Source organism: Uloborus diversus, chromosome 1 (assembly GCF_026930045.1).
Source record: "Uloborus diversus isolate 005 chromosome 1, Udiv.v.3.1, whole genome shotgun sequence".
In the NCBI taxonomy this organism is placed as follows: domain Eukaryota; kingdom Metazoa; phylum Arthropoda; class Arachnida; order Araneae; family Uloboridae; genus Uloborus; species Uloborus diversus.
In genome coordinates this window covers 82,286,189-82,300,255 of record NC_072731.1, presented here as the reverse complement: position 1 = coordinate 82,300,255, position 14,067 = coordinate 82,286,189, and the positions used below count along the sequence as shown (strand labels likewise).

At 30.2% G+C, this 14,067-nt stretch overlaps 1 protein-coding gene across 2 annotated transcripts in view; it reads right to left on the bottom strand.

Moving 5' to 3' along the window:
* Positions 1 to 14,067, bottom strand: part of LOC129230697 (cyclic AMP-responsive element-binding protein 3-like protein 3) — a 34,443-nt gene that overhangs the window by 8,928 nt on the left and 11,448 nt on the right. For both annotated transcript variants that reach the window (XM_054865120.1, XM_054865127.1), the window contains exons 5-11: positions 10,316 to 10,369; positions 9,251 to 9,340; positions 7,895 to 7,942; positions 7,761 to 7,819; positions 7,577 to 7,645; positions 569 to 653; positions 342 to 441 (exon numbers count right to left, since the gene is read on the bottom strand). In XM_054865120.1, coding sequence (XP_054721095.1) covers positions 342 to 441; positions 569 to 653; positions 7,577 to 7,645; positions 7,761 to 7,819; positions 7,895 to 7,942; positions 9,251 to 9,340; positions 10,316 to 10,369 — 505 coding nt within the window. The remainder of the gene's footprint in view (positions 1 to 341; positions 442 to 568; positions 654 to 7,576; positions 7,646 to 7,760; positions 7,820 to 7,894; positions 7,943 to 9,250; positions 9,341 to 10,315; positions 10,370 to 14,067) is intronic.

Sequence of the window (14,067 nt, the reverse complement as noted above, 5' to 3'; positions counted from 1 at the left end):
AAAAGCAGATTTTTTAAAAATCTGAAAAAAAAAAATCTGCTTACTGATGTGGTCTACACATGGTAAAAATTTCAGAATGGGACCATGCTGAAAATTAATTATGAAATTTTTTGATTCCGCAGAATAATGCAGTTTTCCCAATGTGTGATTGCTAATTGAAAAGAAATAATAAATTTTTTGTATGTACATATTCAAATAGTATCTCTAAAATCCATTTTTTTGTAGATACTGCCATTATGATAGAAAATTATGTCTTTAGTAAACAATACTTAAAAAAAAACATATAAAGCTTGATCCACAATAATTTTGCCAAATTATGAATTTCTGCTTTTCCCACATACCTGGTAGAGGGGTATCCTTTTTCAACATTGGAAACTTGGTAGAAGTTGAACTTTGGAAAAAGCTCGGCAAAAGAAATAATGCAAAAGACAGGAATAAAAACTGAAAGAAAATGAATATAAATTAATAAATAATCTGAATAATAAAAGCACTTAAATAAGTTAAAATGGATGAAAGAAAAATGCTGAAAAGGTCAACAAAATATTTAGAATGTTTTCAAGACACTTACCAAGAAACATGTGCTTGTTTGGACAGATTTCATGGATGAGTTAGTTATTGTAGCTTGAAGTTCTTTAATTTGATCCAATAAAGATCTAAAACATAAAAATATTGTTTAAAGAAAAAAAAATATTAAAAAATATTATATATATATATATATATATATATATATATATATATATATATATATATATATATATATATAATAAAAGTGAAAAATATTGAAAAGACCACACCAAGAGCCCATAGATGCGCAACGCAGCAAAACTAAAAAGCCAAGTAAATATAAAATTAAGCAAACAGAATTACAAATATTAAACAAATTATAAATAACAAATGATGATAAAAAGGAAAAATGCAAACAGCTATTAAGTAGGAATAGAAAAAGAGTGAATCCAGAGCTCATCAGCCGTGTGGTGCGTTTGCCCATTGTTACTCTATATTACATGTACTGGAGCTTAAACATTCTCTTCTAGTTTATAGTTAAAATTTTGGTCTTTTGACCATAATTAATGAATCCTCCACGGCTGATGAGCTCTGGATTCACTCTTTTTCTATTCCTACTTAATAGCTGTTTGCATTTTTCCTTTTTATCATCATTTGTTATTTATAATTTGTTTAATATTTGTAATTCTGTTTGCTTAATTTTATATATATATATATATATATATATATATATATATATATATATATATATATATATATATACATATATGTGATTGGTAGTTTTTGAAAATAAATCTTAATGCAATGTCAAGTTATCTGTATTTGGGTGAGTTCACAAAAGTGGGTTCCTCACTAATATTTTTATTCTATTTAATATCTTTAAAAAATAAAAATATCTTTGTACTTCTCAAGCACTGAAATTTCAACTTAACTGTGTCAAAATTAATTTTTTTCCCCCATCGAAAATAGGGTAACGGCATCAGAAACAGAGTCGTAAGTTTGAATTTAAATAATAAGAATTTTAGGCGGGTTAAACTAATACTGTTGCAACCCATGAATATGGTGCAACCATCTAGTGTTATGAGATGGATTTTATGAGGCAGTTGGTATTTACAAGGCAGTGGTATAAGGTTATGAACAGCCACCACAAGGTCTGTCGATGTTTCATGTTCATTTGAATTTAATACAGATTTAGATCTAAAAATAAAGAACTTTTGCACATTTCAAGAGAAAATAGGAGTTTTATCCATTACTCATCCTTTCCGTCACTGGGTATCATCAGAATTGTCGGTGTCTGTTACTGGGGTCGGACCTTTTTTCGAAACTGAGCAAATAGAAATAGAATCAACTAATTCAGAGGATCCGGAAGAAGCCAAACGTTAGATGAGATGTAGTTGCATGAGAGAAAAATAGTTTTAAAAGTCTAAATACATTAAAAGGCTCAGAAAATTGAGTTAACCTGAGAGCTATGTCTTAAGCATGTCTGTTACTGGTACCATTACCCTATTTTTTTTTTTAGGAAATATCATTGGTATGCCCTGTTTCATGGCTGTTATTCACATATTCTAAAAAATATAGACAAGAACTAATTAGAGATTTCAATTTCGTCTTTTTACAATTAAACATACATGCCTTAAGAAGATTTATTATAAAAAAAATATCAAAACAATGAAAACATTTTTTTTTAATGTAAACATTGTACCACGGATTGTTAGTCATCCAGATGGCAAGAAATCAAATATTTTTTATCCTTAGAAGATTTGTTTCACAAAGTGTGCTGGAAAAGAAGCATTTTAGTTTAATAAATCTGATCCAAGTTACAATTTGACGTTCTTCACGCATTTTGTTTATTGGTGTTAACTTTTACTTCATTTCTGGGTAAGTTTTTATTCTCCCTTGTTGTTGTGGCTTTTAGAAAACCAGTAAAATATAAATACAATTCAATTTTGAAATACACAGTACTTGCAATTCTAAGTTCTTGACGGAAGTTAAGACTAATAGCTTCACGCTTCTAAAACAGGGCTACCACTTAGTTATGGTCCTAAAAAAGTCGTTTTAGTTGCTTCTTAATGAAAAATAGCCTGCAAAATAGTTGTTAAACAAAGAATATATATATATATATATATATATATATATATATATATATATATATATATATAGTTTCTTAAATAGTCTCCTATTATTTCTTAAATAGTATTAATATTAAATTATGCCACATATACTTTGACAAATAGACATGTCTCAGATGCATGATGCATGAGCGGGATTTCCTAGACCAGCGGAACTCACTCCAGTTACACGCAAATGGTGTGCTCGACATGGTTTCATAACAATCTTATTTCAGTAACAAGAATGAACGTTAGGCGTATTATTATAGATATTTATAGAGTAATGAAAACATTACAGCCTACAGTCAGTAATTAATATTTTGAAATGTCTCGAAACATAACAGTTTGGGGAAAAAAAACACATTTTTGTTCTTTCAAGTACTAATCAGCCCCTTTTCTGTCTTAAATGAAGTAATTTTTTATCTCTACTACTCTGTCTGCCCATAGAACAAAGCAAAATTTTTGCCAATTCTCACTTTATGATATGATAGATAACCCAATAATCTGTTAAGAAACCATCTGCTATCTACAATATTGCACCTTGGAAAGAAAAGTGACACAGCTCAAAAAAATTGCATTGGAGAAAATTAAAGTTTGTAGTTTTAAGTGATTGAGTCTCCAATATTATAATACAGGCAAAAGAATTATTATTTGATGTTTACTGGTTAGTTTGTTTTTTATTTAAGTTAGTAATGCACACTTAGAGATCGAAAGTATTTGTCTTAATTTATAAAAATTTAATAATTTATCCCTACTGATTATATCATTTATGCACCACCACGCACCAGTTGCAACTTTGAGCGAGTTTGGCAAGAAAGAGCATTTAATTTAGATTTTACATTTTTCGTAAATTTTGAGTTTTGTCACTTTCCTTGCCAGGGTGCAATGTGTCTACAGCAGTTAAACACTTTTCTGTTTCAAAGCATTGCTAATGCACCCTAGTTATTTTTATTTTATAAGGTACAACAGACTTTTATATTTCAAAAAAATCCAAACACTTATTGAATTGAATAAAATATGACAACGTATATAAAGTACAAATTCAAAATGAAAAAAGGTTAAAAAACCAGCAAACAGCTGTTTCGGCACTCTAAAATACAAGTGCCATCATCAGTGCAATTAAAAACGAAGACAGGTTCAACCCGACTAAAACACAGTCGAGGCGAACATTGGAATGAGAGACGAGTTGTAAAAGATATGAGAGCAGTACCGGAAACGATGACGTCAAGGTTACGTCAGAACTACAGAGGACAGTTGCACTCAGGAGAAAACGTCACGGACAAAAAATAAATCAAATAACAGACTTCCAAACATTAGGAAAAGGGGGAGTGCTAGACAAATCATTGACGATTAAATTAGCATTTTTCCATATGTAATATGACTCCCAAAAATCTAAATCATGAATGGACGAACACTCGTGAATAACTTTGGCGGAAGAAAAAATAAAATTATGGCCACAAGACCAACAATGTTGAGCAATAGAGGAGCGTTTGAGATCCTGTTTTTTGATGTAGTTTTCGTGTTCTTTTATCCGGAATTTGAGGGATCGTCGAGTCTGCCCAATGTAGGCCAACTTGCACTGGCAGGAAACACTATAAATGCCCCATTTGTCAAGGTTCTGAACAGGGTGTTTAAGCTGGGAAAATTTTAATTTATTAACAGGAGAAAAAGTGACGGAAAAATGAAACTTTTTTAAGATTTTGGCAATTTGTAGACTGATTTTAGGAAAAAAGGGTAAGACAACGGAACTCAAATAGTTCACAGGAGCAAGTGTTTGATTTTTGTTAGCTGAGCTACATAGCTTCTTATAAATGGTATCAATAATATCTGATGTGAATCCCCGATCAACCGCAATACCTCGTTGGTAATTCAGTTCTGATGAAAGTAAAATGGAATTTGAACAAATGGCTAAAGCACAGTAAATAAAAGATCAAAAGCAGCCAATTTTTGAGCCAACATATGGAAAAATGCTAATTTAATCGTCAATGATTTGTCTAGCACTCCCCCTTTTCCTAGTGTTTGGAAGTCTGTTATTTGATTTATTTTTTGTCTGTGACGTTTTCTCCTGAGTGCAACTGTCCTCTGTAGTTCTGACGTAACCTTGACGTCATCGTTTCCGGTACTGCTCTCATATCTTTTACAACTCGTCTCTCATTCCAATGCTCGCCTCGACTGTGTTTTAGTCGGGTTGAACCTGTCTTCGTTTTTAATTGCACTGATGATGGCACTTGTATTTTAGAGTGCCGAAACAGCTGTTTGCTGGTTTTTTAACCTTTTTTCATTTTGAATTTGTACTTTATATACGTTGTCATATTTTATTCACTATGCAGTACAAAGTTTTCGACTACTTTTTATGTACTTATTGAATTCACAATCACTTATGCATATACATTTACACATTAAAGATTATTTACATTTACAGTAAAAATGAAAATAATGAAAAGAAAAAGACTCAACAGTGTATGTTCATTAAATAATACAAGGCTAAGATTAGCACCAATATAATTGTAACGGTTATTAATACGGCATGTGGTTGAAAAAATTTAACAAGTCATCCCCAAAACCTTTCATAGTTAACAAAATTAAAATGTATTGACAAATGTGAAAAAAGTAAGATATTGCACAAGAAAGTATTAATAACAGACTGTAGTGTTTAATATGGTAAATCAGGCTTTTAAATCACAAAAAAAAAAGCTTAACTCTATTAATTTACTATCACTTTAGCAGATAAAACAATCATTAGCTTTTATTTACATTTACACACTTAAGTTTTATTTACAGTTACAGAAAAATGAAAATAATAATAATGATAAAGCTGAATGCTCTATGTTCGTTAAATAACATCGTCGTCCGAATATTGTAGCTGCAGAGAACATCAAGCAGAGAAAAAAAGTACGATTGCCAGAAAATAATGATCTAGATTAACCTAAGGTACCTAAAAAAAGCAGTGTTTGCCCCTTTAAACTTTACTTTGCCATTGAATTAGTTATACTGCATATTTCCTTCCCAACCAGGAAGTACAATAAGGTACAAGGTTGAAATAGCCAACCCCCGAAACCGAAGTCATAATTCCCTTCACAACGTTATTGGTATTCTGAGGTTATTTCTGTTCCTCTTATTGGGAAGAAATGGGGTACCTGATAGAGCCAGGACAAAAAAATAAAAAAAAGTTGGTTTTACTTATTCTTGGCAATAAATAAGGCCGAGCTGGCCCATTTGGCGGCTTTTCACATAATTTAGCAGACAGCGTGATTTCAAAATTAGAAAAGTTCAACTGATGATACTTGAAGCCGAAGTTTTTTTTTTTTTTACATCGCTTGCATTTTTTACATTTTAGTCACTTTAAGGCCGAAATAGTAGCAGTTTTAAACGAAATAGTCATTTTGGGCTTAATTTAGGCTGAAATAGTCGTCATAGTCTGCAACTCTACAAAATAATCACTTTTTTAGTCTGTAGTGGCAGCTCTGCTAAAATAACTTCCTGAGACAGATTTTAATACTGTTTTCTTATTGGTATGCCCTTTATCTTATGTCATTGGTGTGGCTTTTATTGAAACATGAGAAAGACCCAAAGACCTTGGATTATAGAAGTGTAGAGCATAATCCATATCCATTCAGGCAAAAAAAAATTACCTTCATAGTCTCAGAATTTTTCAAATGTAACAATGTTAAAATTCATGAAAAAGTAAGGCGTGAGAAATTTTGGTTTCAACAAATAAAATTCCTGGGCCGAGATAAAGGCAGCCAAGGATGGCATCCCAAGCTTCATTTCTCACTTGTGATTTTCAACAAAAACTTTCAAGTTCTTTATATCTGGAATGGTACAACATATACATTGTTGTGATTTGTTGAACTTAAAAGGCTACTTTTTCTGTTTAAAAAGATATGCACCATTTTGAAATACCCTTTTAAGTTTTCTTTCCACAGTCTTATGGAAAAAAAATAATCTCTTTTACTTTTCTTTAAAAAAAAAAAAAAAATTACAAAAATTTTATTTTTTTTACTGTTGATCAGTATCAATGAATAATATATTCCCTGAAAAGAAGAACTTAACAATGACTTAACTTATGAGCTTAACAATGTTAATACGCAATTGAAAAATTAGGTTTTCTAGGAATTCTATATAAAAGAAGTTGACTTGAAAAATCAAAATTTTATGTAGTAGCAAGTGGCCAGTAGACACTTTTAATTCAGTTTTATAGCCCCCATTTTCATTTTTAGTAGTCGCTTCATGCAGGAATTTTATTTTTAACAAAATCAAGAAAAGTTACACTGACAATATCCCAGATTCAAGGGGGGGAGGACAACTTTGAGAAAATATGCTTATGTAAGATATTTATCTTGAACAGTTACCAGTCCACAGTCTTATGGAAAAAAAAATAATCTCTTTTACTTTTCTTTAAAAAAAAAAAACAATTACAAAAATTTTATTTTTTTTACTGTTGATCAGTATCAATGAATAATACATTCCCTGAAAAGAAGAACTTAACAATGACTTAACTTATGAGCTTAACAATGTTAATACGCAATTGAAAAATTAGGTTTTCTAGGAATTCTATATAAAAGAAGTTGACTTGAAAAATCAAAATTTTATGTAGTAGCAAGTGGCCAGTAGACACTTTTAATTCAGTTTTATAGCCCCCATTTTCATTTTTAGTAGTCGCTTCATGCAGGAATTTTATTTTTAACAAAATCAAGAAAAGTTACACTGACAATATCCCAGATTCAAGGGGGGGGGGGACAACTTTGAGAAAATATGCTTATGTAAGATATTTATCTTGAACAGTTACCAATTCAATATTTCCTTAAAAGAAGATAGCCAAATAGTAAACATACTTAATTTACAATGTTCTCTCTGAAAGGTATGCATGGCAATATAGAATTTTCAAAGAACACTTAGGATAATTAAAATTCATTTTATAATCAATTTAAAACAATTTAGAAACAGCTATAAAGTGAACATACTTTTGTTGCTTTTCAAGTGTATGTACTTTCTTTTGTAGTCGAATGTTTTCAGACGTACACAACTTCACCCTTAATGAAAAGAAGTCAAAAATTAGTCATTGTCAAGTTTTCCAAAATAGAGAAATAAAACTCATTAACTGATAGTAAAACAGTATAGGGAAATATATTAGGATATTATACAAACCTGGTTTCTAAACCATCAACATATTCTTTCTTACGCTTACGGCTTTCCTGAGCAGATTGCTGTAAAAATAGAAACACATAGCAGTCATAATATATGAGAAAATACTGAAATTTCAAACTGTTTAAAATATTTACTTTATTTCTTATTTTTCTTCGTATCCTCTTTAATTCCTTTTCTTCAGCCTGCAATGGAAAATTTAAAAAATATTTTCTCAGATAATTTAAAAAATGAATTGCATCACAAAATTAAAATATTTAAATGCAAATATAATTGACTGCAGATGAAAAATATAGGGGTTCGGATCGCATTAAGAAGAGTAAAACACTGAAATCCTGTTTCAACAAACTTCAAGGGAAGCACGTTTTATTTACTGTAACTTAAGTTTGGTTGTAATGGAATTTAAGCAATGTAATGGCAATTAAATTGGGACTGAAAATTTATCTCACTGAATTGGATATTTTGTTGCATTGATAGTCATTTTAACAGGATTTCACTGTAGGTCCATCAACTGCGTGAAAATTAAAAATTACACCTTTACCAAAATCAAAAAATCCTGTGTAATTAATTCTACAAACTAAACTTTTTAAAGTGCAGTTTAACTGTTACACAGTAAAAATAAATAAAAGTATTAATTCAGGGGGTGCCCAGATGGGACATCAGTTTGACCCCCCAAGATTTGTACAAATTTGGTAAACTTTGATTGACTACTTGGAACATGTGGAGATACATACAGTATTAAAATTATGATTTTTCTTAATTTCCCCATAATGTTTACTGCCTCTTTACATTAGATTTCGAGCATAGCAGGGATAATAGTGGACTCAAGTAAAATTTTCTGAAAACTGAAATTTTCTGAAACTATGAGGAAGCTCGCCCCCCCCCCCAAAAAAAAAAAAAAAAAACTCTTCAAATATGCATTTGAAATCATTAATAAAAACATTTTTAAAGGTTTTTTGTTTTAAAATTTGTTGTCAGCCTAAAATTTTTGGGTCATAAACACCCCTGTACATAGTATGCACACATTTTATCCATTTATTATTTTTCTATCATCTGGTAAAATTAGGAGTTTCATCCCCCCTCCCTCCAAAAAAAAGTTTAGGCTTGAGACGCCCCTCTGGTAAACACAAAAAATACTTTATACGCTTTGAATAATCATTTTAAGACCCTCAAAAGAGATGATGTTGAAAGAACCCAGAACCCAGATCCTACTGGACCAATATTGTAAGCAAATTACCACACAAATTCTGAAATAATGCATTCTAAATTCTAATTGCCCTCTTTCAAAGCTTTTTTCAATAGCAAAATTTTGATGCAAACGAAAACGTTTATTTTAGAAGAAAATTGTTCAATCAATGTTACACATCCAAATGCATGACAATATAGAATTTTTAAAGAAGTCTTTGGATTATTAAAAGTTCTTTCAGACTTAAATATAATTATTTGCGAAATACAAGGAAAACATTTACTATAAATTTTTTTATTTACACTACCTTGGTTAGAGGAAGGTGTGTAGGAATATCAATACCTTCTTTTTTCAATAATTTCTTTTCATCTTCGGTCAAATGCAAAATCTGAGTCCCCTACAGATAAAAGTTCTTAAATTACATTCACAAAAATAATTCATACGGTTACTTTGATTAAAGGCATTTCAAAAGGAAAAATTGATATTGTAACAGAAAATGATAGCTAAACATTCATTGAAAGATGTATAGAGCTAAAACCATGCAGCACAAATTTTAAGCTAAATTTCTTAGGTTCTTTTGCACAGGACAAGTGTTTTTTAGTGTCCAAAACTGTCCAGAATTACGCTAAAGCTAAATGAGTCTAATCTAATCAATATGCAGTTACTGGGATATTAATAATGCATAAGAATAAATATTAATTAGTTGTAATTATTAAATATTTCATAATATTTTTCTCTGAAATGTTAGTTTTAGAAAGAAATATTTTACACAAATAAATTTAAACTGTGTCAATAACTGTATTGGATAAAAAGTTCCTTTGTGCACGAGTTGCTATTGCTATGAAAAGAAATTCATAACTATTACAACACTACCAAAGCAACTAATTGCAGTTGCATTTTGTAATAGCATTACCGATGAGAAGTAAACAACACTCCGCTAATTGTTTTCTCATTTTTCTGTTGTAAAAGAAAAAAATCCAAACTTCTTTAAAAGTAAAAAAATCTCTAAATTAATACAAAAAGAATTGTTTGAGAAGGTGCATTTACTTTATCCGGTAATTAATAACATTAGCTGGACTTTAAATACAATAAATTTAGAATTTGAGTTATTATTGGAGCTATAAGAACAACGTTTAATACTGGATCGAATATGCAACAGCAAATATTTGGTATATTTTAAAACATGATACCATAATACCAGCATTAGAGATTTCCCAAAATATTTGTATTTCATAATTTTATGCAAAATATGCATAAGCTACAAAAAAATTATAATGAACAAATATAAAATTGAGGGACAGTTTTATAATAAAAAATCAAAACAGAGACACGAGAATGTTTTTAATGGTAGTTAGTGAAAAATTCTACTTACTGGTAGATAACTAAATGTGTCATCTGAATTTTTTCTCCTTTTGGGAGGAAGTTCCTAGAAAAAAATTTAAAACACAGGAAAATAAATAATTCATTTATTTTTTTAATTAACATGTAGTTTATTTTATTTTAGGAAAGAAGTTTTTGTGATTGGAAAATTTTATGTTGAATAAACAACAGTAGTTAAAGTATATAGTGTCTTAAAAGCTCCCACGAGATTATTCTGGGATTTACTGTACAAATGCAAACTGTAACAGCTATTTTTAATGTGCTTAAAAGCACCTTTTTCTTATTCCTTACAATAGCATAGAGATTTTTTTCTTGAGCTTAGAGTCAAACCTGTTTTTGTGCAATGGATAGGGACCACATAAAAAAATCGCATAAAAGAAATCGTTCAAAATTTCAGAAGTAGCTGTAAAAAATTTTCGCAACAAAAACTACTGCTAGATAGCACAAAAAAAAAAAAAAAAAAATCGCCCAAAAAAAGACCCTATGAAACACAGGTTTGAGCGCACATTATATGCATAAATTTTATTACATCACACTGCAATATATTCTAGAACATTATTTTTAAAAAATGTTTTGAATGTTTTTCTTTCTTTGCAAAATTTTTTAGAAACAAGTATAAAGTGACTTTATAGCATACCAGCACAATTTTTTTAATCCCGCCGAAAAGAAAATGGGAAGTTTATGTGCAGAATAAGCAAAAATAAAAACCTACAATGAGTTTTCTCATTCGAGCTGAGTTAACCACAAAACATTAGCTGCCAGTGGGGGGTTAACGAGGCCACAATTGCAAGGCGCCCTCATTACATGGGAGCCCAAAGGTTATCTAAAAAGGTATATGAAAATTATTCTTTTCCCAAAATGCATTAAAAAGGGCCCTCTAGCCTGTAAATCTGCAACAACTTCTTGTCTCTGACTACTGCATGTGTATTACACAGAATTAGCTGAATGGTTAGACATAATATATCTTTTCTCAATTTTGCATCACCTGAATATTTATGTCACTATCTGCCTTCTATTTTCAATATCATTTGCACCTTTGCCTTTGTCCTAGCACTAGGCAGTAACTTGCAGCTATTTGCGGAACAGAAAGCTTTACAGTTCATTTTAAGGTGAGCTACATCAGGTTTGTGGACCTCCGCTGGTGTGATAAATTAATTTTAGACATTAGTGGAAGGTAATTTCAGTTTTAATAAAAGTGCATCTACCTCTGCCTTGTTTATGGCTAGTCCGAGCTGATGATTGCAAGTAAGCAAGAAACTGCAGCATATGGATGCTATAGGTGAGCTGATGGGTTTTTACTGGTAGTTCTGCCTTAGCCTCGGTTCAGGATGGTAACTTGCAACATACTCAGGGTTGTCACTGAATTTTGGGGAAAAAATTTCCTGTGTTTTTCCTGTATGCAACATTACAAACAAGCGTACACTGATATTTAAAAAGAACTTTAAAATCCTGATAGTTTCATTACAGGGGGGGAAATATCAAATAAATATATAAAATACGACTTATTAAAGAAGAATTTCTCAACTGAAATAATAACATGGTGATTGTATATATATATTTAACTTTTTATAGAAGAAAAAAAAAGCCTTCTCCCAACCATTCATTACTTGAATCTAAAAACAAAGTTTAGTCGAAAAAGTTAAGCAGAACAATGAATATTGATGACTAATTTCAAACTCTAAAATAAATTAGCATAAAATTCAGGATGCACGTCAAATTGAAAAATAAATAATTTTTGCTTTTATGATAAGACATTTTAGTATTTACTAAAACAAAAACAAGAAAAAACCTGAAGTGAAAGTACCTTTTTATTATTTTAATTTTTTTAAACTTGATTAATAATAATTAAAAAAATATTTTCTTATTTATTTCAGTAGTAAATATATCTGAGCATTGATTTTGCATTTTCAACCTAAAAATTCCCAGTGTTTTCCAGGTTTTTGAGAAAATTTTTAAAATTTCCTTGATTTTCCCAGTTTTTTCTTTCTTTTTTTTTTTTTTGGTTGATTTTTAAATTTTCTGTATTTTCCCTGTTTTTTCAGGTTTCCCTGTGGCGTGGCGACCCTGTTACTTACTAAATTGCTACTATCATTTGAAACAATATACTTAGTAGAAACAGGCTTTTCAGCTCCAACAACAAATGGAAATACAGAAATTATCTTCCAAGAATGGTTGCAATGTTGAATATTGCATTAAATAAATTAATCCAAGTAATAATAAACAATTTGGTAAGCTAGAATGAGGAGCGGGTACTGTTATTGTACTGGTATAAAATTATTGCATGTTGTTAAAAAAAATATTGTCATGAGCTTGCGTCACTTATTTTCCCCTACACATATGGTTGGTTGCCTTTTAATATTGTCATTTTGGGAGGGGGAGGGGAGAACAAAGGTTGAGCAACCAGGGGTCTGGCCAGAGGACATTTTGGTCCGTTAATGGACCCTTCACAAAAATCCGATCAACCAAAACGGACCTTTCACAAAATCTCGATCAACCAAAACGAACCTTTCACAAAATTCTGACCTTTCACAAATTGTTTATTGAAAGAGCAAATCTGAAAGCAAAATAATGCATATTTCCATATTTCCAAATATTTCCAAATTTCTGTTTGTATAAAACCCCGATACTTTTTGGAACCTTTTTTGAAGTCATATTAGAGAGATCAGCTTATACAAAATCTGCTAATTTTGCAAAAAAAAATCGGCACTTTTGTGATGCTCCTGCAAGTGATAAATAATTGCTACTGCCACATAAATATCATGCTTGTTTCTTGGAAAGAAATTAACAGCTGAAAAATAAGTTTGGTTTTAAATAATTTTGTTTGTTTGATCACAGCTAATTAGCAGCGGTGCTGTTGTAAACTTTTCTGAAAAGGCGTTGGTAAGCACTTTTTCTCCCGTCTCATGATTTAATAAACAATATTAATAATAATATATATCAGCGAAATGAACTTAGAACTGCAAAGGGATAGTTTGGGTGGGGAAAAAATATGATCGATTCAGATAAGTTTACCAACTTCAAAATTATCACCACTTAGGGTCTGGCATTGAACCTTTATAATGACTTGATTAGAAAATATTCTCATCATTTTACCAGTTTGTCAATATTTCCGTTTTTACGTGAGGTGCAATGTTAAACTGTTATTTTGGGAAAAATTATATGGGTTTGATTTTTCAATGCTAACAAGGATGATTAACTTTAAATAAATTCTTTTAATTACCGTTTTTTTTCCTTAGATGTCTACATTTTGAAAAATGAAATCTTTCAACATCCGATATGGAATCATATTTTGTTCTTTTTTCAAGCTAACTTCGCTTTATTAGCATGCAAATAAATGAAAAGTCTCTTTATTTTTGTTAGAACTCTCATTTCAAGTTTTTAAAGCAAAATTCCATTTTCTTTTATAAGTCAAATATTAAAATGCTGAATCGGTGGTTTCATTTTTTTTTTTTTTTTTTCTTTTTTGCTTCAACTGTGTCCACAGATGTTAATGATATGAAGACTCTAAAATACAATTTTAAAATAATTTTATCAAAAATATTTCTTGTACAAGCAGTTTTTATACTTTTGATGCCTTCACTTTGAGAATTGCGATCTCTTTGCATCCGCTATGGGAATTCGATTTTTCGAATTTTTGATGTTTAGTACGCTTTGTTAAAAGGTAAAGAAATAAAATCTCTTTTTATTTTTGTTAAAATCACGAAATTTATAAGTTTTAAACAAAATTCTCTGCTTTTTAAGAGT